Source organism: Nyctibius grandis, chromosome 4 (assembly GCF_013368605.1).
Source record: "Nyctibius grandis isolate bNycGra1 chromosome 4, bNycGra1.pri, whole genome shotgun sequence".
Classification (NCBI taxonomy): Eukaryota; Metazoa; Chordata; class Aves; order Nyctibiiformes; family Nyctibiidae; genus Nyctibius; species Nyctibius grandis.
In genome coordinates, this window is record NC_090661.1 from 80,729,164 (window position 1) to 80,754,084 (window position 24,921).

The 24,921-nt window shown below is 44.3% G+C and overlaps 1 protein-coding gene across 3 annotated transcripts; it reads left to right on the forward strand.

Moving 5' to 3' along the window:
* The first annotated feature begins 220 nt into the window (after nt 1-220).
* On the forward strand, nt 221-23,938 carry LOC137662276 (dual specificity protein phosphatase 13B-like). 3 transcript variants are annotated; one of them, XM_068398527.1, is made up of 4 exons: nt 221-1,914; nt 19,691-19,898; nt 21,478-21,698; nt 22,841-23,938. In XM_068398527.1, the coding sequence occupies exons 2-4, from the start codon at nt 19,738-19,740 to the stop codon at nt 23,074-23,076; spliced, it is 618 nt and encodes a 205-aa protein (XP_068254628.1). In that variant the 5' UTR covers nt 221-1,914; nt 19,691-19,737; the 3' UTR covers nt 23,077-23,938. The 3 variants fall into 3 exon arrangements, with proteins under 3 accessions (XP_068254628.1, XP_068254627.1, XP_068254629.1); XM_068398526.1 differs by lacking the exon at nt 221-1,914 and adding an exon at nt 6,977-7,089; XM_068398528.1 differs by lacking the exon at nt 221-1,914 and adding an exon at nt 13,072-13,114.
* Nucleotides 23,939-24,921: the final 983 nt, after the last annotated feature.

Genomic DNA, 24,921 nt, shown 5'->3' on the forward strand with positions numbered 1-24,921 from the left:
GAATTAGTCATGTAACTTCTTAAAATGGAAAACATTGTCTGCTCTGATGTGCTAGGAGGAAGAGACCTTCTTACTTGTCACTTACACTACCCATAGTTCAGGTCATGATGTGACATGACATTAGTACTTCACTGTTTTCCACTATCAGTGGGAAAACTTGTATTTCAGATATTGGTTTAGCAAATTAGACTAAGGAACCAAAACAAAAGAAAAATACTGCCTCACCAGTGGCACTTCGTTCAGAAAATGCACATCTGTCCACAGGCTCTACACAGCCCGGGAGACTAAAGGCACTGAATGTTAGTTCCTAACTGAGGGAGGGTCCCATTTTGAAATATATTTAAGTACCTAAGGCAAGCTGGGCACCTGCTGAGCTGGCCAGACTATCTAGGCTCACGCAGAAGTGCCTGCATACCCTCCCAGGAGCCTGCAGGAACTGTCAGTCTTGGAGATCCAGCCTGACCAGCAGCCGATTACCTTCCATCTCCTCTGAAACAAACAGGCTCACAGCCCTTCCTGCCTCAGGCTTGCCTTATCATGGGGTCTTTCCTCAACCTGTTCTTAATTCCTTTATCCCTTTTCAACTTTTTTTTGGTGTTTAGCTGAAGAACGCATCTCACAAAGCCCACAGCAGAGTGCATATGGTTCAGGAATGAGCTCCTCCCATGGGAAAGGACTATGCCAGAAGGAAGAGTCAGACCTCCTCTGAAGACTGATCTTTTGTTCTTTTGAGAGCAATTTTCATCTAGATCAAATTCCTGAGCCACCTTACCCAGTGGGTCTGAGGGCTAGTGCCAGCTCAGCGGAGGCTGCGAGTGTGTGCCTGTGAGCAGAGACTACAGTGAAAGGTACTGTCCCAGCTGCAGCTCTGGCAGACTTAAATCTGCTTAAAAGCAATCACAAAACCACAGTGTCACCTAAAGGGAGCCATGTAAAATTCCAATGGAAACTTCCCTCGATTTTATTTTCTATTACAAGAACTGAGGGCATCCGATGAAGTCAGTAGAAGCCAGGTCTGAAACAAGAGAAGGGGGTTTAGGTGATCTGTGTAATGCCTTGCCACTGGATGCTGCAGAGGTAAAAGCCTGTAAACGTTTAAGGGGTAATTGGAAAACTTTATGGAACAGAAATCCATTTGGGGTTACCAAATACTTAGAAACTCCATCCAGATCTGGAAGCTCATGAGCTGCCGCCAGCTGGAAGCTGGGAGAGTGTTAGAAAGCAGTATAATTCATGCTTGTGTGTTCTTATTTTCTGTGGGCATCCACATACAGCCACAGATGCAGGATAGTGGGCTCGATGGGCCTTTGGTAAGGCCCAGGACAGCTGCTCTCATGGTCTTTATTTTGAACTGCCCCCTAAGATGAGCTGTCCCATCTTTCCTGGTAGCTTATTATTAGAACTGGGTCACATGAGGCATTTGGGACTGTGTCTCCATTGCGTTGACCAACATTTCCTTCACAGGGAGAGCTCTGTGCTGGCGGGCACAGCAGTATAGCTTGCGTGAGGAAGGGAGTAGTGGGGTTTTTGCATAAGGTTCGCTTCATGCAGACTTCTCATTTTTGTGGCTGTTCCCTGTTCCATTGGGGATGTAGCACTGAGCTAATCCGGGGAGGTGTCAAGGCACATGCAGTACTTAGAGACAGCCACCTGCTTGGGAACATCAAGCCACAGCAAAGAGCAAAACTCCCCTGTGGATTCTGCAGCAGCAGCATACAGCAGGCTCTCCCCTCCCTAAACTTGCCTGTGGCCACCAAAGGGGTCAGCGCCTGAAGACAGTCAGACCCCCTCAGCCCAGGAATGCTCTGAGCCTGGCGCTCGCTCGGCCCAGGAGCTGCCAGATATTTTGGACAGCTGCAAAGTGGAATTAAATCACATGGGTGAAGAGTGGCCTAATCTCTACACAGGCGATATGTAAGTGTTATTTGAGGCTGAGCTGTTCTGAAGGGGGAATACAGTGCTTGTAACATATGCTGTCCAACTACTTTATTTAGTTAGTGTTGTTAAACTTCGTTGCCTTAAAATAGACTTAAGATTAGCATAGAAGAAAGCAAAAGGACTATCCATTAAAGAACTTACAGAACAGAATAAAATTAATTAAAAGGAGAATAAAACTATTGCGCATTATTTTATAATTATTCAACATATAGTTTTATAAATGCTGCAACATTTACCATATAAAGCAAAAGACAGACTCATGATCCTGAATAGCCTTAAAACTGAACTACAATTGGTTTTTACCTTTTTCAGTTTAATTTTAACTAGAATGGAAATTTTCACATTTAAAAAAGTATTCTAATTTTTGCTGTTTGTATGACAACTTGATTTGCAGTTGAAATTTCTGACAAAAAAAAATATGGATATTCTGAATGACAGCAGACTTCATTGTTTAGTTCTCAGACTTGTGCGGATGGTTGTTTTACTCTGGAGCATGGAGAAAGCATGCAGTCATCTGCACTCAGCATGCCTAGTGCCCAATGTTATGCCAAAACAAGTTCTTTCCACTAGCAGCAGGTTGCAAACTTATTGAAATATCTAGAAAGTACAATTACAATAATTCCTAAATGAGAGAAGTAGGAGGAGCTAACGATCCTTTGGCTAACTGCCCATTGATTACAGCTAAAAGTGGACATTCTTTTAGCTACGAAAAAGGAAGGCCTAAAAATGAGCTACATGATGCTGGGGAAATAAAACCAGGTTTTGTAAACGCACATTACCAGTTGCAGCCTGCTTCCTAATCTCACTTCATTTCTAGTCAGGAGCGTGACACCCTGCGGATGGGGCCTGTGCACAGCGGGTGGCTGCCCACTGGTAGGCACTGGTGGGCACCCAGAAACATGGTCGTGTGCTGGTCTGGCCCTGGCTGGGGAGAGGCAGAAGCCAGCACAACATGCAGTACTTCACTGAACTTCTGCCTTGGTGACGAGAGTGGGAAACCAACCTTTGCCTTTCCAGTTAAACCTCATAACTATACTTGGAAATTAACTTTTTTACTTTATTAGAACCATTTGGAGAAACAAGGATTTGCAGAATTGAGCCCAACAGGTAGCAAAAGCAAAGATTTAAGACTCTCAAAATCACTGAAATTGTATTGTCTTAACACCATCAAGGGATTTTAGACGTTCTTCTAAGCGCAGTTTTACGATCTCCTTTTAATGCCTCTGGGTATATATGCTACAAATTATTCTTGCGTGTTTATTTTCAATCACATTCCGTTTCTTGGGGAAAAAAAATGAATGGTGGGGAAAAAAATGTATAGATAACAACAGTGTGTCCATGTAGTAAGGAAAAGATGAACTTTGAGAACATTCAGCTAACAGAACTAAAAATGTAAACAGGTTTGTTTGCTAATGCAACAGCTGACCGCTAATATTGAGCTTAAATATAAAGAGTTACAGACTGCAATCAGTGAAACCGGAACTTTATCAAGTGCTATAGACAGAATTTTCTTTATTCTGCAAACATCAATAAGACAAATATAAACAACACCTGAGAAGAGGGTTTCATGGGATCTTCCTGAGGTGGAAATGGGAAATAGAGAGAGCATTTGCATTTACGGCCCAACCCAATACTCAACGAAGTCAATAAACGGGATGTTTCTGTTACTGAGCAAACCCGTGCCAGCATCAGGGCTTGTGCCATAGCTAAAATAACCCGAAGCAGTACCATAAGTTGTCACTGCTTGTTTCTGTGGAACCCATTACGTGCATTTTCTGAGGAGCTACTTGGAAATTAAAGATCAATCTAGAATTAAAGCTGTATTTTATAGGAAATATTTCTCCTTATGACTCTTACCAGAAATTTGATGGTCAGCCTCTTTAAATGTGTTAAATATCTCTAGTAAAAGAAAGTAGGGATGGCTGACTTTACATGATGCCTTTCATCCTGGAGGACTTTGAAGTGGTCAACAAACTGATTATTAAATATTTGTCTGGCTATCAGCCATTGCTGATACGCAAGACCAAGGCCCTTTGGGTTGAAAGGTAAAATATTTTTTGAAGTGCTACATAATAAGCAGCTGAGGGCACAAGATGTAAAATATCTTACAGAAATCAAACTTCATGCTGAATTTTAAGCAGTCTTTATCAGCATGAGTTTAGCCACATTAGCAAGGCTAATACCACTCCAGCAAAGAAACATTGTACAATTACAGGCTGAGGCAAAATGGTTACAGGCTATGCTAAAACCTGAGTGTGTTCTTTCAACATACGTATTTCAAGTCCAATTATAGGAGGACCTGAGCTACCTCATGAAGTTAATTTCTGTAAGGTCTTTGGGCTAGTAATTCCCAATGCCTTTGTAGTCAAATGGATCCTGTAACAGTTCTTAAATTTACAGGAAGTTATAAGCAGGAAACTGCCTTTGCAGAAGTGAAATGATGGGGAATTCTGTATTTTCTGCATCTGTTTTGAGTATATTCAGAAATCACAACCTTTTACCTTTACTACATTACTCTTTCTTACACAACATGTCTCAAAGCATGGTGGGCACTGGGCTTGGCAGACAAGAATACATTACAGTGCAACAAGTATGTTGAGTTGTTTTTTGTCGTGAGTTTTCGTACATGACTTCCCACAGCTCCATAGCTCATAACAAGGAAGACCTGAAGAGGCTTGCTGTCACCCATGCTGCAGATTTTGCATGGGGAAGCAAAGGAGACCAAACTATCTGTGGCCAGGAAATGTATTATTATGGAATACCTACAGAGGACTTGATAGACTTTCACCTTGGCATACATTTCTGTACCGCCTCTGAGTACATTCACAAGGCGAAATGGTGAGTCCCTCTCCTGGCGGTAAGCTGCTGTTCTTACTCAGCACTTTCATTAAGTGATCACAAATTACTTTAGCAGCATTAACTGAACCTCACTCAACCACTTGGGTAAGCATAATTACCTACTTACAGACATTGTCTCCACTAGCAGGTGGAGAAGGATCCTGAAAGGTTAGGAGTAACCCACAAAACTATGTCCACATCAGTGGCAAGGATCACATATGGTCTACTGGCAATCATCAGAGTGTTATCTTCTGTAGCAGGAGAGAAAAAAAAAGCAACTCTGGCAGGGAATGATGCTGTATTTTGGTGAGTGGGGAGAAAGATTCTGAGTTCTCAGTTGAAAAACACTGTTTTTTTGAAGTTTTTCTGTATTGATTCATCAGAATACACAACACAAAAATTGTTACTTTCTGGTTTGAGAAACAGCCAAAAGCTGAAAAGAGCTATCGTAGAGACATGCCAGTTGGCCATTTACAAAGCCTAATGCCATGTGTTTTCCTCTCTTTCTGGACTCAGATCTCTAGTAACAAAAAGTGGTTCTTGATTTATGAAAGGGATGAATGTAATACCCTGGAGGCTACTTTATCTCATCTGCCGTAAATTGGATCTCTCAGAGATGAGACAAGATGAGATGAGATGCGAGCGAGGCAGAAGTACGAACATATGCAATCTGTGACCACGGCACTATTCCATGCAGCCTGGAACAGCATTACATGTATTCATTTCTATTTTGAAGGGAAAAATCTTCATTCACTGTATTTTTGGAAAAAGCAGATCTGCTTCCCTTGTGCTAGCTTACCTTATGATCTTCCACCACTTTCCTCTGGGCAACGCTATCCAAAGAGTTATCCAGTAGTGAGCAATTTCATCAAGCCAAGTGTTCCTCAAACACCTGCAAGATTTAGATATTGAACTGCGATACAGTATACACTTACGTAAACTCTTATGAAATTAAAAAAAAAATCAAAGTGACAGGAAGAAATGTCAGACAGACAATCTGAATATGAGATAAAGATGAAAGGAACATGACCTAAAGCTTTGGCATCAAACCTATCTTTCCTCTCTGTTTCCCTTCCGGGCAGAGGGTTTCTGAATTTTGTATACTTCAGTCACTCCTCAGTCATTTGGTTAAATGGAGCCAACAAATGTGCTAGGTACTCCTCTAGCACACGTTCTCAATTTATTGTCCATTCTGCTCATGAAAACTCAAAAAACTCAACTCCAAGAGAAAATAAGCTCCTGTTTAAAGTTAAAGCTCTTAAGGATATCCCTGGACATAAAAAGATGCTACCCTGTTTTGCTGCATTGGGATCAGTGAATGAAAAGGTGAGAAAATGTTGAAATCCAACATGTACAAGAAGTCACACAGATCAGGGACAGAATTTTCCACCCTGGTGACAATATATGCTCAATGGCCAGGGACTTTCCAGAGGTACCTTTGTCCCACCATGCCCTCTGCCCAGCTCCATCTTAGCTTTACAGGCCTGAGATTTACAGCAAATGTAATACATTTACAGCCATAAATTAGCCTTCTTTTCATGCTCAGAATTCCCCATTCCCAACAAAATTTTCTTTACACAAACAGTGCTGTGTCTCCAGTGCTAGTGAACACAGAAAGAGCTGAGTTCTTTAATTTTACAGGACTATTTCATAAAGGAACTGGTCTTTCAGCCCTATTCTGCTTGCTCAGAAGACAAATTTTTCCCAGTACCCTGTCTTCTGTCAATGTCTTGCAAAGGAAAGGGGACTCCAAAGAGAAAATATAAATCAGACTTTTGAAATGACTACCCAAATTGACAAGCTAAGCTAGACCTCCCTTGGGTAGTTCTCGGAGCAGGTCCTGGAAAACAAATCATAGTTTTAGACTTAAGTCCTAGACACGCAGAAGTAAAATACCTGGGGAAAGATGCTGGTGGCAATTCCAGCATCTCAGCAGAAGTACGTAGCATTTGCCCAGAGTTCATTTGCAGCATGCGTGCATTTCTGTGCAAGATAACACAGCGCAACATTAGAACACCAACACTGCAGCCAAATTAATCCTTGGGGAAACTCCCACCAAAAAACAGCGGTGCAACCCAGGGCTGAATTTGCCCACCTATTTCCAAACAGAGAAGTCTGCCAAGGATGGTATGGCCTAAGAGGCACAGGGCTGGCAGGCTCCCAAGTGTCAAAATAGAACCAGCATCGCCGGCCACGTATATCCTGTGCTTCGCAGGCGAGACACGGACAAGAAAAACAGTCAAGTTGTCTGGTGGAAAAAGCAGCTTCCCAGGATCGCTCTAGCCACGGTGTAATTGTGATCAATCTGCATTGGCAAGTATCAGCTTTCCATGTGTGCTTCGCCTAACGCAGACTGCCTGTGGAGAGCAGCTCGGGCAGGCTGATGCATGCTTGTTATCGCCGGCATAAATATCTCTGCCTTGTGTTATTGTGGCACAAAGCAGCTGGACCATTTGAAAAGCATTTAAAAAGCACTATAAAATTAGGGCTCCAGTGCTCTTATTTTATTAGTTTCATGAGCAACCATTGCCTAGAGAGAAATTATCCTCTTTATTTTCAAGGCTAAAGGTTCTTTTAACATTCATCAAAATCAAAGTGCACCCTTGATAACACATTGAGTTGTTACTTATCTCGTACAGACTCTTTACCTTCTGCATAATATCACATTTGAGATCTCAGTTCTTCATATACAACTCATTTCATTGTGTCTGCTGCTGTTTTCACCAAGTGAATTTGCATAGTTTCAGGAGAGGCTGGCTGATGCCCTGAAACATATTCTTTCCATAATTCCTAATTTTTTTTTAATTTCTAGAACAATAGCCTGGAGTGTTTTTGTTACTAATCCTTCTATAAAAATGGTCAATTACCTCTTCTGGCAATGGATTTGCACAGATCAATTAAGCAATGTAAATGAAAGATTTTCAAGGGCATAAATAGTATTTAGGTGCATAACCTGATAAACTCCCCTTTCTACCTTTGAATAATCTCTCCCCCACACATAAAAAAGAAAGTCTTTGATAATTTTCTTTTTTTCCATTCTTGTTTTCACAGACAGCTTCTTTATTAAACTCAGGAAAAGGGTGAGTGAACCAAAGCAGCATGACAAAATGCAAACAGTACAAAGGGAAAGCCATTCTTTTTAGAAATAAAAAAGAAGTGCAGCTGTATCGACCATACGTAAAGCTCAGATCTGAAGGGCTTAGGAAGAGACACTGCATGAAATCCTCAGCCACAGAGGCTGCGAGTGGGGAATGGTGAGGTCCTGCACATCCTCCGTCCTGCAGCTCAGGAAAACCACTATTTTCCTCTGTGGTGTTTAACCTGCCTTAGGTTTCTGTAAGAGACTGGTCACCTTATTATCCAGACATCAAATACAGGCTGAAGATAAACATTTAGAAAGTCATAACCTTAGCTCTGTTCTCATGATTCCCTCTTTGGCCAGGATTTTGCCTTTATTTCCTCTGGGGGTAGCAGGCTGCATTCCTGTGCCAAAAGGTGGCACGATTTCAGATCTCTGCAAGGGGGGCTGGTTGGTGTTAATAGATCCCACTGTGAAAGCATGTGTAGCCATGTAGAGGAGCTGTACAGTCAAGACGCAGCATCCTGCATGGAGGAGATGTAACTGGCCAGAAGGCAGGCTGTGGGTGTGTGAAGAGAGCCTCACCACCATGCCAGCGCCTCTGCTAGCAGAGGGAGTCTGAATTTTTAACCATAGAGGTCTTGCCTGTCATCACCCAGTTTGTGATTATCAACAGCGTGCTTAAGCTAAATGAGGGACAAGATGGAGTTATTTGGTGACCACAATTTTTAATGACCCTATGAAGATGGAAAACGGGACAGGGACAGGTGTGATCAGCAGGCTCTAGCACAGTCTGCTGTCACCATGGAGGAAGAAAGTGGGACAGGCATTTAGTAAGTCAGGATAAGAAAGCACCTCAGCTCTGTGGCACATTTTTCTGTTCCAATAGTCAGCAAGCCAGTAAGCACCTTCCTGTGTCTGACGGTCCCAGAAATAGGGAAAAGGGCCCAACTGAGCTGACCTAGCTCTAGGCTCCTGCATTTCAGACCAGATTTGATCTTTTGGGTTAGGACTGATCCACCCAGTCTCAGTCCTTACTTGTGGCAATGGTCAAGAGTAAGCGGTAGGAGAAGAGCAGAGTTTGGTGTATCCCTCTCAAGACCTGATCCAGCACCAAAACTGCGATTGTCTCAGCTGTGCAGGAGCTTCCTCCCTTCTGAGCTTACCTGTGCATATACTTTCTCCCTCTCAGGTATACACACCTCATTCAATAGAACAGAAATAGAAAACTACAAAATCCTTTCCACCCAGAGCCTTCAAACTCCTGGACAGCCCTGATTTGTCTTTGTTTTGGGGATAAACTACCTGTGTTGAACTCTTTCTCACTATTGTCTTCACTAAAAAAGATGGCAAATTAACATTTGAAGTTAATGCTTCAGTGCTGAAATTATTTTCTTTTCAGGCATGGAAGGGGAACAGATGTCTATGGAGTGTTGTTTCCCCCATACACACATACCTACTAAAACCTCAACATGTAAAGGGTATGTGCTTGCTCACCTCATGTCCAGAGCAGGATTAAGCATGCCCTGGAAGTGCTTTGACCTAGGTGATCAGTTGTTGGAAGCCTAGCAAAAGGACCCAGGTTGTAGGATGCCCTGGACGAGGCAGATTCAAAGTCATTTTGTGCTCTGTTAAACCTATTTATCTTCAGGAAGGCTTAATCTAGTTCTGAATAGCAGGTGGGACCCCATAATTCAGAGGTGGGCAGCCAAAGGGCAAAATAATCCCCCCCGCCGGGACCCCACAGTGCTGCCGCTCGAAATGACTCCTGCCGGCTAACAAGCGCCTGCTAATTTTCAGCGGTGCCCCATAACCTTTGCAAGTTTGCTTCGGTTTTCTTTTCTTAGAATTTTAGAAGGATACAAGGGAAGCATCACTCTGGCTGGGGAGGAGTAAAGCCGTCGGTTAGCTCAAAGCCCCGGCCTGTCTCATTAGTGTAGGTAACTCGATGTACACGCTCAGCTCAATCCCATGTAACTCATACAGCACGCAGGTTCTTATATAGTAACAGCTCCCTTTAAAAGCCGCTCACGAGTGGACGGTGGATTTTTAAGTCATTCAAGGTTGCTTTCTCCTGCCATCTTCTGGCAATATGAAAAATCACAGCATTTCAGTAACAGCAGTGGTGCTGTGTTGGTCTGAGGCAGGCAGGGGTTGTCAGTAAAGGCAGCGTGTAATTAGATCAGTCGGCATAATTGGAAAAAGATAGAGCCCTTCTTGCTTGTTTGAAAGCTTGCTTAATTCTTCCAGCTCTATCAGTTCATCTAGTAGCAGGGGCTCGGGGGTCATCCCAGGGCAAAATGTTTTGTAGACCTTGTGTTTCTTGAATGTCTCTAACAGCAAAGGAGAGTTGCATGACATGGGAGGCTTTTATTGTTTTATAACAGGACTTCATCGACTGTACCCTCAATATTTTGAAGAGAGTCCTTTTTGCCAGTTTTGCTCTTGGCTCTTTGTAGCTCCTTGACAAAAGACATCTTTGTTTTCTATGAAACCACAGGAAGATCTTGTCCAATAGGCATGTAAAGATTTTCCTTCTACTGCAACAACTATTTCTTTCTGATCTGTCAACATAAACACCACAAATCATGCCAAAGCACCCTGCATTATTTGCTTAATTCTAAACCAAAACTTTTTCAGTATTTTGTTTAAAATGTATGTAAGATTTAGATAAGATTAAATTATAGTTTCTGGGGATTTTTCCCCCTTTTCCTGCAATCACACAGAGGTTCTTTGAAAATGACTACTTGTGATCTTCTCTCTCCTGTCACAATAGCTTTTCCCACATAGTTTTGCTAAAAATATGAAAGTAATGTATGACAATTAAAAAAGGAAAAAAATCCCAAAGGAGAAAATGCAGTATTTTTCCTTAAAATAAACTCAAAATTCAAAGCCAGTGAGAAAAACTACTCACAAAATTCCAGCCTACAAAGAGAACATAAATAAAAGCTGTTCAAAGCTTTGTTCATTTTCACTAGCACCAGCAAAAATGACTTCTTGGGATGCCAGGCACTGGAGAGAAAGGATGTTAATGCTATTTATAGCTCACGGATGGCTCCCATTACCGTTGTACCTGAGAAGCTCACAGTCCTTAATGTATTCCAGCTCACAGCAACTTTCTCAAGCGGAGTACAGCTTTCCCAGGGCTGTGCTGGAGGCACTAGGGTTTGCTTTGGGAAAATGGACTGTTATATTTGCAGCCTGTTCCCAAACTGTCTATTATAAATCTTCTCCAGCAGGCACAACCTCCGGGAAGGCTGCAACACTCCCTGCTACCTGTGCTTGACTCGCTCTCTTGGGAGCCATGAGGCTGCTGCTTTGCTGGAGGCTCTTCCTCCCTCCATCACCCTACTGGCTTTGGCATCCATCTACCATCCACGCCAAGCCTCAGCAAGAAACAACATCAGAAAAACAACAGCATAAAACCTGACAAGATAAAGGTGAAAAAAAACCCTTCAAAAACTTGCCGGCACATAACAACCCTTGCTCCTGCCCTGCCTGACCAACTGCATGACTCAGGTGGCACCAACGTGGTGTCATGGGAGTAGGGCAGCACCGCACTACTGCTCCTTGCAGAGACAGCGCCATGGCAGGGCCTGGCAGGGAAACTCCTTCCCTCAAGCCAGCAAATGGCAGGACAAACTCTCACAGTGACCCTGGGACTGGACATCTCACAGAGCAGCAAGCGTGTCCCCCCTCCCTCGGCCTGTCATCCATCACAGCCCGGAGAGGTGGCTGCACACGCCACTTTACCCACACCCCCTGACTAGGCACCTCCCTGGACGCTTGCATTCTGCTTTACCTGGTACCCCAATACCAGGGAGGAGCAACAGGAAAACCACCCCCCGTTTTATTTCTTCAAATTCAAGATAAGAAATTAGGAGGAAATATTCATCAGACATATAATCAAAAGTTTGCAAGAGAAAGTAAACCCCAGTTCTAGGTCTTAGTATTTCCTCTTAGCTGTTCTCATACACCTCATCAGTGGTTAATTCCTTTGATACAAACTATCACCCTACTTAAAAGTTGACTTAATAAAAAAAATTATTTTAAAGTCAGCAATTAAAAAAATCTAAAGAAAAAATATCCTACTCTGCCCCAACAAAGCTGAGAGTGTCCCTCGAAAGCTCTGCGATTTGCCTGAAAAAACTTCAGTGCCAAAATAGATCTTCCACTGTAAAGTTTTGAAGTCTTTTTGCTCTTGATTCCACTGCAAAGAGTTTGTACAGCTTTGTCAACCTTAGAAAAAGGTGCCTTTTTCATATGTACCCTTTCATGCAAGGCAAGGCAAGGTGAGCACTTCACTGCTTATGTTAAAAGAGCAGGGAGAGACAGACAGCTCAAAGATACCACTGCCAAACAACTGAGGAATATCAAAACCCCTTTACTCGTACCTTCAAATATTCTGAAATCTTGCAAGCTTGACAGCATTGTCAATTTTGTATTGACAGCAGCAGTCAGAGAAAAATCATTTGAGGAGTAAATCAAGAAGAAGAAAAAAACCCCTTTAATCCGCAGTCACACAAATCCATACTGCCTGCAGAAGGGCAAGTGCTTTGGAGCCCCTTTTAATACCAATATATTAACATCCTTGTTTGTCTTCCCTGAAGCTTGCAAGGCATTTTTTCTCCCCTCTTTCAGAGTTTCTTAGACATCATTTGTGTCAGAACTGCCCATAACTTATACCTATCGACAGCCTGTGACACGGATGCAATCTCGGTGCAGCGCTGGCTGTGGCAGCACTCACTGGACTGTTACCAATGTCAAGGTCACTTTGTTTTTCTTGCTCTCTAGAGCTCCTCTGCCCTCAGGGCAAGGGTTACCCAAGAAAGCTTTCTGTCTAAGCTCCTCACAAGCCACAGCCTCTCTGCTCCATCCGTGGCGTTATGTAAGATTAGAGTGAAGTTTCTACTATTAGAAGCAGTTAGCTGCGCGGTGACTGCGTGCTCGCCTGATTGTAGCATATAGCACAGTTACGGCTGCTGGCAGCAGGACTTAAAACTACAGCTATTTTAATTCAGGGAGAAGCGTGAGTGTAGTCGAGTTGTGTCAAGAAAACCGGTAGTTTTGGGGGTTTTTAATTCCTAGCAGTGGTACCCTGGGCAGGGGTGCCCCAGAAGAGAATTGAAGGGGAAAACATCAGCCTAGGCCTGAGAGAGATCCACAGCCGAGTCGGAAATTATGGCAGGAGCCTGTGGAGGGCAGCGCTGTCTTGCTGGGGATGGTGCATTGAATAGCTCAGAGATGCCAGCTGCTAAGGTAATACTTTTTTATCTCCTTTGAATCTGAAAGCTGCAGATGTAAAAGCTGTCGTCCTGCCACAGCTATGGCCTGTTACTGCGAGCAGGACTCCCCGTTTTTCCACCCACCGGCCCCATTCTCCAAGCATCCTTTCCTGCAGCATTAGCCCGGTGCGTGGGCAGGTGCCTCTTCCTCGGCTGCGTGGCTCAAACAGGAAGCTTGGGGGCGGCAGGCTGGGGCTGCGGGGCTGGAGGCAGCATGGAGGTCCTTCCCCCTTGGAAAGATACGGTCTTGGGAAAATATGTGCAGATCAGTTATATTGCCAAGGAAAGGACATGCTCTCCAGGAGCACTTCCATGAGCTAGCAATAACATCCTCTCCCCAAACACCAGCAGGGCACAGGTGAAGCTCCCCCCACTAGCCTGGATCCTGCTGGTGGGGCCATGAGCCTGGCTTGGCAAGCTCTGCCCCTCCTGGGGGCTTGCCTTGTCTAAGGACAACAGTGGCTGTGTGACCTGGTATAGGGCTGCTGGAAGGAGCAGTGTGAGAGTAAGTGGTGGGAGGCCTCGCTGGGGCTCCCCACCTCCCTTGGGAGTCCATCTGAGACACTTGGGCTTCATCTCCACCTGCGCTACCTCGCAGCTCTGCCCGTGCCTGGCAAGGGACCCCCTTGACTTCCCGCTTCACCTGGGACCTGCCTCACCACCATGGGCTCTCCTGGCTGTCTGAACCCCTGGCTGAGGCTGGTTGCCCTCCCCTGCCCTGCCCTCTGACTGCTCCCACTCCTGAAACAGCCTCATGTGTCCCTGCCATCCCAGTTCCCGTGGGGTAGCGGCAGGCTGTCTCTGCCCTGCAGCAGCCCCTCCAGCCCCACAGACAGCCCCGCACAGGGACAGGAGGTCTCACAGGGGAAGAAGCCTTTTGTTCTCCAGCCCAGCTCAGGCTCCTCGTAAGGAGAAGTTGGTACCTTCCAGCTCAGTTTGGAGGAGTCAGAGGGCCCCATCATAAAGGTGCCAGGCCGGATGTAAGTGGAGGTGTCAGGAGGGAGACCAAGCAGTGAAGAGGTGTGAAGACTCAGATTTTCTCCCACCCAGTAAAACACGGCTGCCAGCATAGGGCGAGGGGCATCTGCAAGCTGAGCTGAGCTGAGCTGAGGGGGTAGCCGTGGAGGAGGCTTGCAGGGCTGCTCCCGCTCCTCAACGCTGTGGTTAAAGAGAGGGCTGTGTTTTCCAGAGCCCTCGATCTGGCATCTTTCCCAGGCAGTAAATTCTCTTAAAAACTGAACCAAACAGAGCTTTAATTGTACATTCTGCTTTCCTCTTCACTCTGGAATAATGGCAATGGCATTAATACAGTGCTGCATTGAACACGTACCCACACTGAGGCCAAGGGACCGATTCTGCTTTCCATTATTCAGGGGCACAGCCTCTGGTGGGGCAGATCAGGGTTTAAACAGCGAGCAGGAGCAATGAACTTCTACTGTTCCCTGCTGTTTGAGTGTGGGTAAAATAAAAGGCCATAATATATGATGCAGTCAGCCAAGAAAGCAATATTGCTCTGCCATGTGCACGGTCTACACCGAGACGAGTCCAGGATCTCATTTATAAATTCCCATAGGTGCCTCATTTAAACCATCAGCCATAACCTGCTTCTCATTTTCAATACCACTTGGTATTAGAGCTGCAGTGAACTGCTGGTGAGAGATTCTAATTCCTGCAAACAAGCCCCTGTAGGCTTGCAAGGAAAACAGAGAGTTCCCCTCTCGGTTGCCTGCTAGGTTCCCATCTGGCTGTTTTAACTTTGCTATTGCTTTTAAATGTGCCTGCTTCTGCACACAGGCTTTCAGCTCTACCTCAAGAGACTCCTGGGTTCTCTTAGCATCAGATTCTGGCCAAAATGTAGAGACACAGATTGGGTCTTCTTAACAAAAAGGAAGATCAGATTTCACATTACAGTATCTGAAAGATTAATTCCACTCACATGATCATGTGAACCACACTTCTTTCCATCTGGATTTTTCCATCAGGAGGACAAAGAGCCATAGTGTTAAGCACCACCTGAGAGAAAAGAGCAATGAGTGTAAAAGATGAGTGCAGAGATGCTTGCTGAGAGAAAAGAGAAGAAAAGAGTAGAGAGCAATTTCAAATGCATTGAGAGGCACTTTTTTTTTTGCATGTGAATTATATTCTTATCTCATGCTTTGGTATTTTGAACCATTTAGTTTGTCAGGTTTTGATTTGGGGAATTTAGGATATTTGGCTGCAGGAGCTTTCTGTATCATGTTCTTGTTATCCAGTGTTTGTGTTATTGTAGTAACCACAGGTCCAGCCAAAATCAGTGCCCTGCTGTGCCCGAGGCTATCAATAATCTCATGTAAGACCTTGTTATTGAAAGACACCTGTCCCCACACGGGCTACCATCATAACCACAAGCAGAACTGTGCTGGCTAGGAAGGTGGTAGTAAAAGGGATAGAGGAAAGATAACTTGGGGCCCAACTAATGCCCTGACCCAGACTCCTCTTGGGACTTCAGACAGTCATTTAATCTCTACAGCTCAGTTTGGTCTTCACGAGACAAGGCAACAACCATGGCAAAATGGCAAGAGGCTTTCCCCCTGTTGCAGAAATGAAAATGAGGGCTAGGTGGGCCAGTGGCTGCTCAGCTAGTTTGTGTTCATTTTTAGTTAAACAAAACATGTTTTTCTCAACCAGAAACAAGCCACTTCATCTTGTTTTAATATTTTAAAAGATTTTATGCAATGCTAATGTAAAATTCTAAAACAAAAGTAACTTTGAATAGAAAAATGGAAATGGTAATTGTTTTTGGAAATAACAAGATGAACTATTTGAAATCTACAATATTGGAGTGTTTGCTTTTTTTCCAGAACTTTGCTGAGTTTTCTTTGACTGGAATCCGCAAATGTGACACAAATCTGTTAACTGCTTTAGCCAATTCAAGTCAGTGGGGGGTTGTGCATTTTTTCTTTTCTTTGCCAGAAAAAATCTTCAGTAGAAAACGGCAATTGTTTCCAGCATCGAAAAAGAAAGAAAGAAAAAAAAGCCCTGCAGACTGTAGTACTCAAGTGGCTGGATAATATCAGGGAGATACAAAGCTCAGCTAGGTTGTTGGAGACAAGGTCCTGGAATGACCGAGTCCCTCAGGAGCTGGACCCAGCTGCACACAAGCAGCGTGTGGATCCCCGCAGCCCTTCCTGGGCACTCCGCGCAGCCCTGCAGCCGGTGGCTGCGGGGTGCCGCCGGTACCCCCCGGGAAATCCAGGCCTCTGTGACTCAGGCTCCACAGTTCAGCCGTGGAGCGGAGCAGGCCCTGGCCATTTGGGGTGCGCCCCGGTGCGCTGGGTGTCTGGGAACTGGTGCTTAATGACAAAACAGTTTTAAAGCTTGTGCTACCTTCTATTCTCCTGGGAAAGCAAGGAGGTTAATAACAGCTCGATTGCCCTTAAAATCTCTATCCAGTCTCAAATGTCTCCTATAGGTAGAACGCTTGTTTTTGTTGCTGTTTTGTTTTTAACCAGAAAAAAAAAAGGGAGAGAAAGAAAGATAGAAAGAAAGAATCTAATGAGATGGTATTTAGGTACTTCCAGGTTACAGTTGAAAAGTAATCCTATCCGACTTGCATGATCTAGATCTCTGCAGAAAACGTTAGTGACCTTGTAAGACAGATCTTTTTTTTCCCCAGTTACAGGGGCTCCTGCCCTCCTGCAGTCACTGGCTGTTTCCAACTAGAGCAGCTTCTGGGAGCCACCCAGAGGGAGCAGCTTAGAAAAATGTAATCAGTGGCAGCACTTTTGCTAGCTTTGCAGTATCTTAAAGTAGAAGGGGTCGGGGGGTAAACCCTCAGCAAAGTCCCTGGCCTTCAATTAAAAAATTCATATAACTTTCCTCATTAGTCCAATCATCTGGTATAGCTATTTCCAAGCTTACCCCAAAGGCCCCGCAGAGCAATTCAATTTCAAGGCCAGCGCAGGATAGAGCGGTGTGCTTGGGAAAGCTATGCTTCGTGCTGACACGAGGCGCTCACTTGTCTGGCATTAGTCATGTGAAGCAAACGATGCTGACGCACTTTTTGGAAAGAGGATTGCTGTATGAAAGGGAGCTCTGTTGCAAAGCACCTCCCTGGCTGCAAAGGCAGGAGTCGCCTGCTAAGTTTCACTGGCACCAAAACTACCCAATTCTTCAAGAACCTCCTCAAAGTCAGGTCTTTGAACAAGAGGCCTCGCAATGTAATTCTCTCTGCTAATCATCTCTCTCCCTCTCTCTGCTAATCATCTCCATTACTGTAACTAGCTGACAGGCTACAACAGAATTTTAAAGCAGTGGGGGGCTATGAGAACTGAAAGTGTAGTATCCATCTCCTTACCTCCACAACTTCAGGCTTTAAACATCTGCACCGATTGAGTCAGCCACACTCCTTGAAAATGAGCCTGTGGTCTTATGAATCTCCTGATGTAGAAGCTGTATTATGTTTTTCTTGATTTCCTTTTACTGCTTCAGCTTAACGTTCTGTGTCGGTGAAAGTACAAACAGTCATCATGAGAATGCTGGCAGTAGCTCTTGAGCACAGTGCATGACTTTCACAAGGCAGTATAACTTGTAGGGCAATGCACAGTATCTTTTTCAGTGCTATTCTTCATGCTAATCTGTGCTGGGATTGCACAACATACTCCTTTACCAAAGCTCTTGGTGTTATCTGCCCTGAAAAATTGCAGGCTTTTATCCCTATTTTCCTCTCTACTTCCCTGCAGTTCTTTTCCTTCATCATTAAAAGTAAAACCAGACAGATTTTTTTCCATCTTTCCCATCATTTCTATTGTGCTTTTCATATTTTGCTTATTAAGTACTTACCCTCGGGAGACTTCCTTTTTATTGGAACATACAAAAGGCTGTAACTGCTCTTAACATTTGTGGGGAGGAGGATGGAGAAGGGGGCAGGGGAAGCAAATTTAGGCTGAGGTCACAGAAATATATGCGGTGTGTTCAATAATATGCCTTGCATCATCTCTACTTCTTTTTCCATAAGCAACAAGATATTCTCCCTTGCTTTCTGCTTATTCCCCAAATCAGCCTACACTGTTAAAAATAACATACCTGGATGTTTGGTCAAAGTTGTTGTTGTTGCTTTAGGAGCAACATCCATCTGGCTGCTGCTACGGTGGGGCAGGGGACAGACGAGATGACTTCCAAAGGTCCCATCTGCACTTGTTTTCTAGAATTGCTGAGAAAATATGTCCAAACTCTAGATTTAGGCATTCAGGCATTAGAGTGAAAGCTGATGCCACATCACAGTAAACAGCAGCCACCCCACTTTGGGAAGAGTTCTAGCGAGCCTCTCACGTTGATTATGGCTTTAATACCAACAAGTAACCAAAAAAAGCTCATCCATGTTCTCTGGGGGCAAGAACAGCAATTCAGGATAATGAGATCCTGGCAGGAGAAATGCTCCTGAAGTCTCAGAGAAAGGACTGCTTGGATATCTTTGAACTCTTGCTCTCAGCTGAGCTCTGCTTCAGGCTGGATGGGCTGGCCTGAGCTTCCTGAGACTAAACCAGCAAACAACATTGCAAAAGGGATGCCCGTATTCCACTGTGTGATCTGTGAGGGAGCAAAACAGTCCTAAATGTGATTCTCCACAGGGCAACAAAGCCAGAACTTTCAGCTCTATAATTTCCTCAAATTCAGATGCTCTTTTTTCTCACATCCCAGGTAAGTACCCCACCCCTCAGACAGGAGAAACAGCCTCTCTCTGGAGGCAAATAGCTATCACATTATTTATACAAAGTGGAACAGCTCCCAGAGGAGAGACTGAGACAGGCAGACGCAAGTATACGAGTATAGCTGAGCGTTCAGGGGTTTTCACCTGAGAGATAGAAAAAACTAGTTCAAATTCTCTGCATTTCTATTTATATATGTACAGACATATATATAGATATGTATATATGCATGTGAAAATCTGTTCATACGTATACATGTATATATAGTGTATACATATGTTTAAATACAGCCCTATAAAAGAAAGAAAATTGTACGCACATGTATTTTATATATGTATACACATACACTATATGAACGTCTTACATACACATCCTAAGATTTCCACCTTGGCCCTAGAAGCTTTGTAAGCATAAGTCAGTCTCATGATTCATTCTTCCAAAAACTTCCAGTTTTAACTAACCAGAGTCAAGTGTGCATAAACACTTCGGTAACTCTCCAAAATAAAGTACTGGAGCTTTCCTGCATACACTCATCAGCGCTATAGTAACAGAAATAATACCTGCACCTACAAGGCTCAGCCAGTGCTGCATTTGGGTGGCACAGGATGTTCTTTTTCAACAGTATTACTTGTCAAGAAATTAAATCATATCATCTTATGCTGCTGCTTTCTCAGGGGATGAATTACATGCCTGTAGAGTCCTACCACAGAGTCAGTCCTGCTCTCTGGATGCTTTTAGCAACACCTGCAGGCCCTGCTGCACACACTAGTTGTAATAACGTAATGCTGTTTGGAGGGTGATGAACAGGACTACTTTCTAGGGAATTTATTTCTGTATGAAAATTTCCTCTTGATTCATTTCAGAAAAGCTTTCTCTGATATAGCCCAAGCATGTGCAAGAGAGGAGCAAGATGCCTCACACCAGAGACTCTTCATCACCGACTAGCAGTGCAGGGAGCAGAGCTTCCTATGAAACGCCAGCACTATCAGACCTCCAGCGGCTCCTTTGGTTCAGAGGAGGGTCTGATAATCATGTGGACCAAGTCTGGCCAAATATTTACCTGGGAGATGCGTAAGAACTTATGGTTCTATCATTAAGCTGTTATCGGTCCCTGGGATGAGGAGGAAGGGGTGTGGTAGACTGGGAAGCAGCTTTTGGGTCTACAGGAATGTTTTTGCGATACAGGTTCCCAAAACTGATACCATAAGGAGTTTGGATGTCATGAAAAACATGACATACAAAATGGTGTCTTACTCATAGTGTGTCTAAGATGGGTTTTTTATATTCTGTAATTCTATATACCCAGATTTGGCAGGGTAAGAATTATTTGTATTCTAGACAAAGTCCTTAAAGAACCCATCGCAAATTGGTGTCAATTCTGAGATGCATTGGCTGCCCTGGATGGCAGCAGACAAGAGCACAGTAGCCCTCACACTCAAATAGGAGTAGCAGGATCCAGAGCCAGATGGAGGAGGACCCAAACAAATTATACAGCAGAGATTTTGCCAGTCCGAATCCAAACTTTCTTTCAAAGATGGTAAAACTGAAAATACCAAACAGGAATTTTCATGCAAATACCTTATTCTTGTGACCACTTTATTTATTGCCATTTCTTTCTATTTGAATTACTGCAGATTATATAGATCATCAGCTCATTTTTCCCAGCTCCCCTTCCTCATGAATACATCAGTTAAGGATCACAGTTTTGTGGAATAACTTCAGTCCCAGTTTATGGTGGGAAAGGGGGAAAACCTGGCTGGTGAGTGTGAGGCAGCCGCTTCATGTCCGAACCAGGAATGAGGTGCTGCTGCATCTGTGCAGGTTCTTGCCCTTACAACCCATGCACACTATGAATGAGAGAATAGCTCTAGAACTTGCTAAACAACTATTTAAAGGAAAACCTTGACCACTTCTCTTCATTCAGCCTGCACCTAGGGCTAAACAATAGCCAGTTGTTCTATCACCCAAGACCCCTCCCCAGCTGAGAAAGGGAATTGGGAAAAGCAGGGAGACTCGTGGGTTGAAGTTTAAACAGATTTAATAGAATAAGAAAACCAGTATTGATGCTAACACAAAAGACACGAAGTTATACTTAGCCCATAGAGTAGTAGCAAGTCCCTCCATGGACAGCAACCATTAAGGAGAAGGAAGGAGAGCAGAGCAAAGAGCCTTACCCATCCCCAGCAGCTTTCCCATTTATAGTGAACATGACGTTAGTGTTATAGAATACACCTGTGGGCCAGCCTGGGTCAGCTGCCCTGGATTTCACTGCTAATGGCCTGGATCACCATACCCCAGCTGGCCACAAACTGAAACAAAATGTAGCAGAAAAGTGATTCTATAAATTTTATCCCCACAAAACCAGGACACCACTTTATACAGTAAGCCATGTTCCCATGGGTTAACTGCTATGAGGCACTTGCTTAACTAACAGTATCCCACTGGCAAGTCTGTGTTCTTGCTGCTCTCCATAACACCATATCACATTTTTCATGTGCAAAGCACTCTGGGCCTCTCAAAATTTGCTACTCTGTAGGCAAGCTGCAGTTCCTGCATCCTTCCCTAGCAGGAGCAGGCACTAACTTTAAACCGTGCTATTTTACCAGAATGTTAGGAGTGTTGCCAATGAGCCCTTCATGTCTTTCCACAGGTGGGCTGCTAGGAGCAAAACTACTCTTCAAAGCCTCAACATTACTCATATCCTTAATGCAGCAGATGGGCCATATAGCATCAACACAGGAGCCAAATATTACAAAGATCTGCAAATAGAGTACTACGGAGTAGAAGCATTTGATGATCCTTCCTTTGATTTAAGTATCTTCTTCTACGATGCTGCCAATTTCATAAGCAAAGCCTTAAACACTTCAGGAGGTAAGAGGGAGGCAAAGAGAAGCTTTGTGAGGAAGTTTCATTACGAGCCAAATGGCTTTTCCTTGCATTAACAGGCAGCCTGCAAAGCTCAGATTCAGCATACGGTTCGAGAAGGCACATGCAGAACCACCGTGCAGAGGATGAGAGAAGGGCTACTGCGCCATGTGCTGCAGGGAAGGTGGCCATGGCCAGGCCCCTGGGAGCTGGGGAAGACCGGCTGCCCCAAGCCCAGCATGGTGGGAGGAAGGGCCAACACCAGGAGCACAGCGAGAGGGAAGGGCAGAGGTTATGGCACTGCGGGTCCATCCTGCAGGAATTGGCAGGATCTGCGTGTCTCCACATGCACCTTGCACCCCGGCACGGCTCCAGCCCGGCGATCCTGCCCCGCACACCGCAGCCCTGCTCTCGCTCCCGACGCGCTCAGCTGGGAGCAGCGGCACTTCAGTGCCGGCTTTAATGCTTCACATGCATAAGTGCTTCGCAGAATTGGAGCTTTATTCAGACTGTCTATTAAGCTAGAGAAGCAGCAGAACTTAATGAACTAAGTCAAAAGCTACGAGCCTGACCCACAGCCTGCTGAATTTTTGTCAGCAGAGTTTGGATTATGGCCTAGTTATCATAATTTCCATTTGTTCCAGAGTTTGCTCCCACTCTGACTGGCTGCGAGATCTGCTGCTTTCACTGGAGTGCTTTATTAAATCCCCAGTTATAGCTCACACTGGGCTGCTGAGATACAGTAAATTATGAGTCCATTTTTACAGGCAGACTATCCTACAGAGTTTATGGGATTTGTCAGTGATCACAGTCAGGGCTGCACCAAAATTTTCTTCCAAAACTATTTTTTTTTTTCCACAGAAAACTATACTAACAAGTTTAGTCACAGAAAGCTTCTCCTTCCACAGAAAATTTCAACTATTTTAATCAGAGGCCTAAGTTAGATGCATGAGATCAGTATGAAATACCACCTTGCCTGAGATGTATGGTATGATCTTATGCTAACCATCCCTGAAAACATGAGTATCCACTAATTGTCACCATTGTTTTCCCAACTTGTTTCTAGTAAGTTTTGTCCTACCTGTGTCTTTCTCACTTTAGAAATGATAAAGCCCACTCACCTTGCTGTGCATCTTTTTTTTCTGCAGGCAAGGTGTTTGTTCATTGTGCCATGGGGGTGAGCCGCTCTGCATCTTTAGTGCTTGCCTTTTTAATGATCCATGAAAACATGACACTCATGGATGCTCTGAAAACAGTGGGTGCTCACAGAGACATCTGCCCAAATTCAGGGTTCCTCAGTCAGCTCCGGGACTTGGACATTAAACTGAATGAAGAGAGGAAAGGAACCAGAGCATCTGCTACCAAAGATGTAAGAGAGTATTGATGAAAGAGAGAGGACAAAATGTTATTTGAGTTTCCTGTATCTCTTTTAAATGAATTGCATTTGTAAACTAAGGACGCAAGTTTATGATACACCAGGATGCATGTCATTACTAAAAGTAGATTTTACTTGATCTTTCCATTTTGCAAAGCCTGCCTAGGTTATACTTACAATTGATTGTATCCTTCACTCTCCACCTTAAAACATGGCTCTCTACTGGTAAAAAAAAGAAGGTATCAGGTTCCACTTCAGAAATAGCTGTGTTTCAGCAACTAGTGAAGCTCATATCACTTTATGAAGTGTTAGGCTATTTGAGGTGAAAGATGCCATATTATTTATGCTACAATAATACTTAGAAGTTTTCTTATGAACCAGCCCCACACCCCTTTGCTCCCCATATCTAAAATGGTTTGTATTTTGAGACTTGAATCTGGCACTGGTTAGTTCTTGCTTTTACAATTGGTGGAGCCCGAGCTGGGGGTAAGAGGCTGTTTAAAGGCAGAGCAGCTGGGAAACACCACAAGCCACTCTTTAAGAAATTATTCCAGGTCTCTCTATAGTGTTTTCCCTTTGTCTGTTCATCAGATTATTTTTTTCTCCTTCCATGAAAACACCTTTGTTTGAGAGGGCATTCAAATATTGTTCAGCTTCCCTAGTAAAATTCATCCAGGAGATGCTGTGGAAAATGCTTCTGAAGAGGAAGGTGGGTTCCCAGCTGAGGCTCCAAACAGCTGCATGGGCAGTGGGAGTGGGTGCAGGAAAGCATTTGACAACAAGCTTCACTGTATCCCAAATTTGTTTGATAGTTTGACGTTATAAAACTTGGGATTTTCTGTCTCAAAAATAAAGGTCATTAACATTGTAATATCGTGTTCTGTGGCATTTGCTTTTGTGAGCGGACTCAAGTGAAAACTGAAGGGGCCCAGGAATGGCAAGAGAGGTGCTGACAGGCATCAGGCTTTCATCTTTGTGTCTTTGAGCCACCATAAGAGCACTCAATAGCTACTGTCATCTGATGGATCAGTGCTGCCTGGAAACTATGTGAAGCACATCTGGCTCTTGGTTCCCAGCAGACAAACATTCACAGCACAAAGCCAGCTTGGAATGGCAGTTGTTTGCATTCCTAGTACCAAATGCAGGAATGCAGAGGCATGAATACTTCCCACCATGTGAGCTGGCTGCTCAAGAACAGCACAGTAACAAGGGAAAACATTCCTCGCCATTCCCAGTGCTGTCTACGAGGCAGATTTCTGCCTTCAGGACATACAACTCAGTACCTTTTATAATGTTCTTTGGTGATATCTACATCTGCTATATGGGCCAGACCACAGGAGTGAGAGAGCAAAGCAGAGCATTTGGCACTGATGACTTGATCCTCACACTGAGGACATCTCAGGGGGTTTTGCTCTGGACTAACCCTGTGGACTGGAGATCCCTGAGCAGCAGGAGCGCAGTGCTGGAGTGCTGCTTTGCTTTAGTTCCCTGTGTAAGGAACTGGGGCTGCTCTGCAAGGTCAACAGAAGCACAGCAAGTAGGAACGGTCAGCTTAAAAGTATGTTTCAGACCCAAATCAAAATTTAACATGCACGTCTCAGTTACCTGTTAACTCTAACAAAGTGATTTCAACTGACAGAACAAGCAGAGGGAAAAAAACCCCAGTGGATCTGGCTGAAGCAATGCCTCCAGCCCCAACGCAAGAACCACGTTTCCTTACACTTCCCACCCACGGGAAAACTCTCCTCACCCTTAGCAGCAGCGGGCCTGAGGCCAGCCAGCCATTTTGGGCTGGAGAGCGAGGGGCACAGCTGAAGACGCACGCGCTGGGGGTACGAGAGTACCTGCAAATTA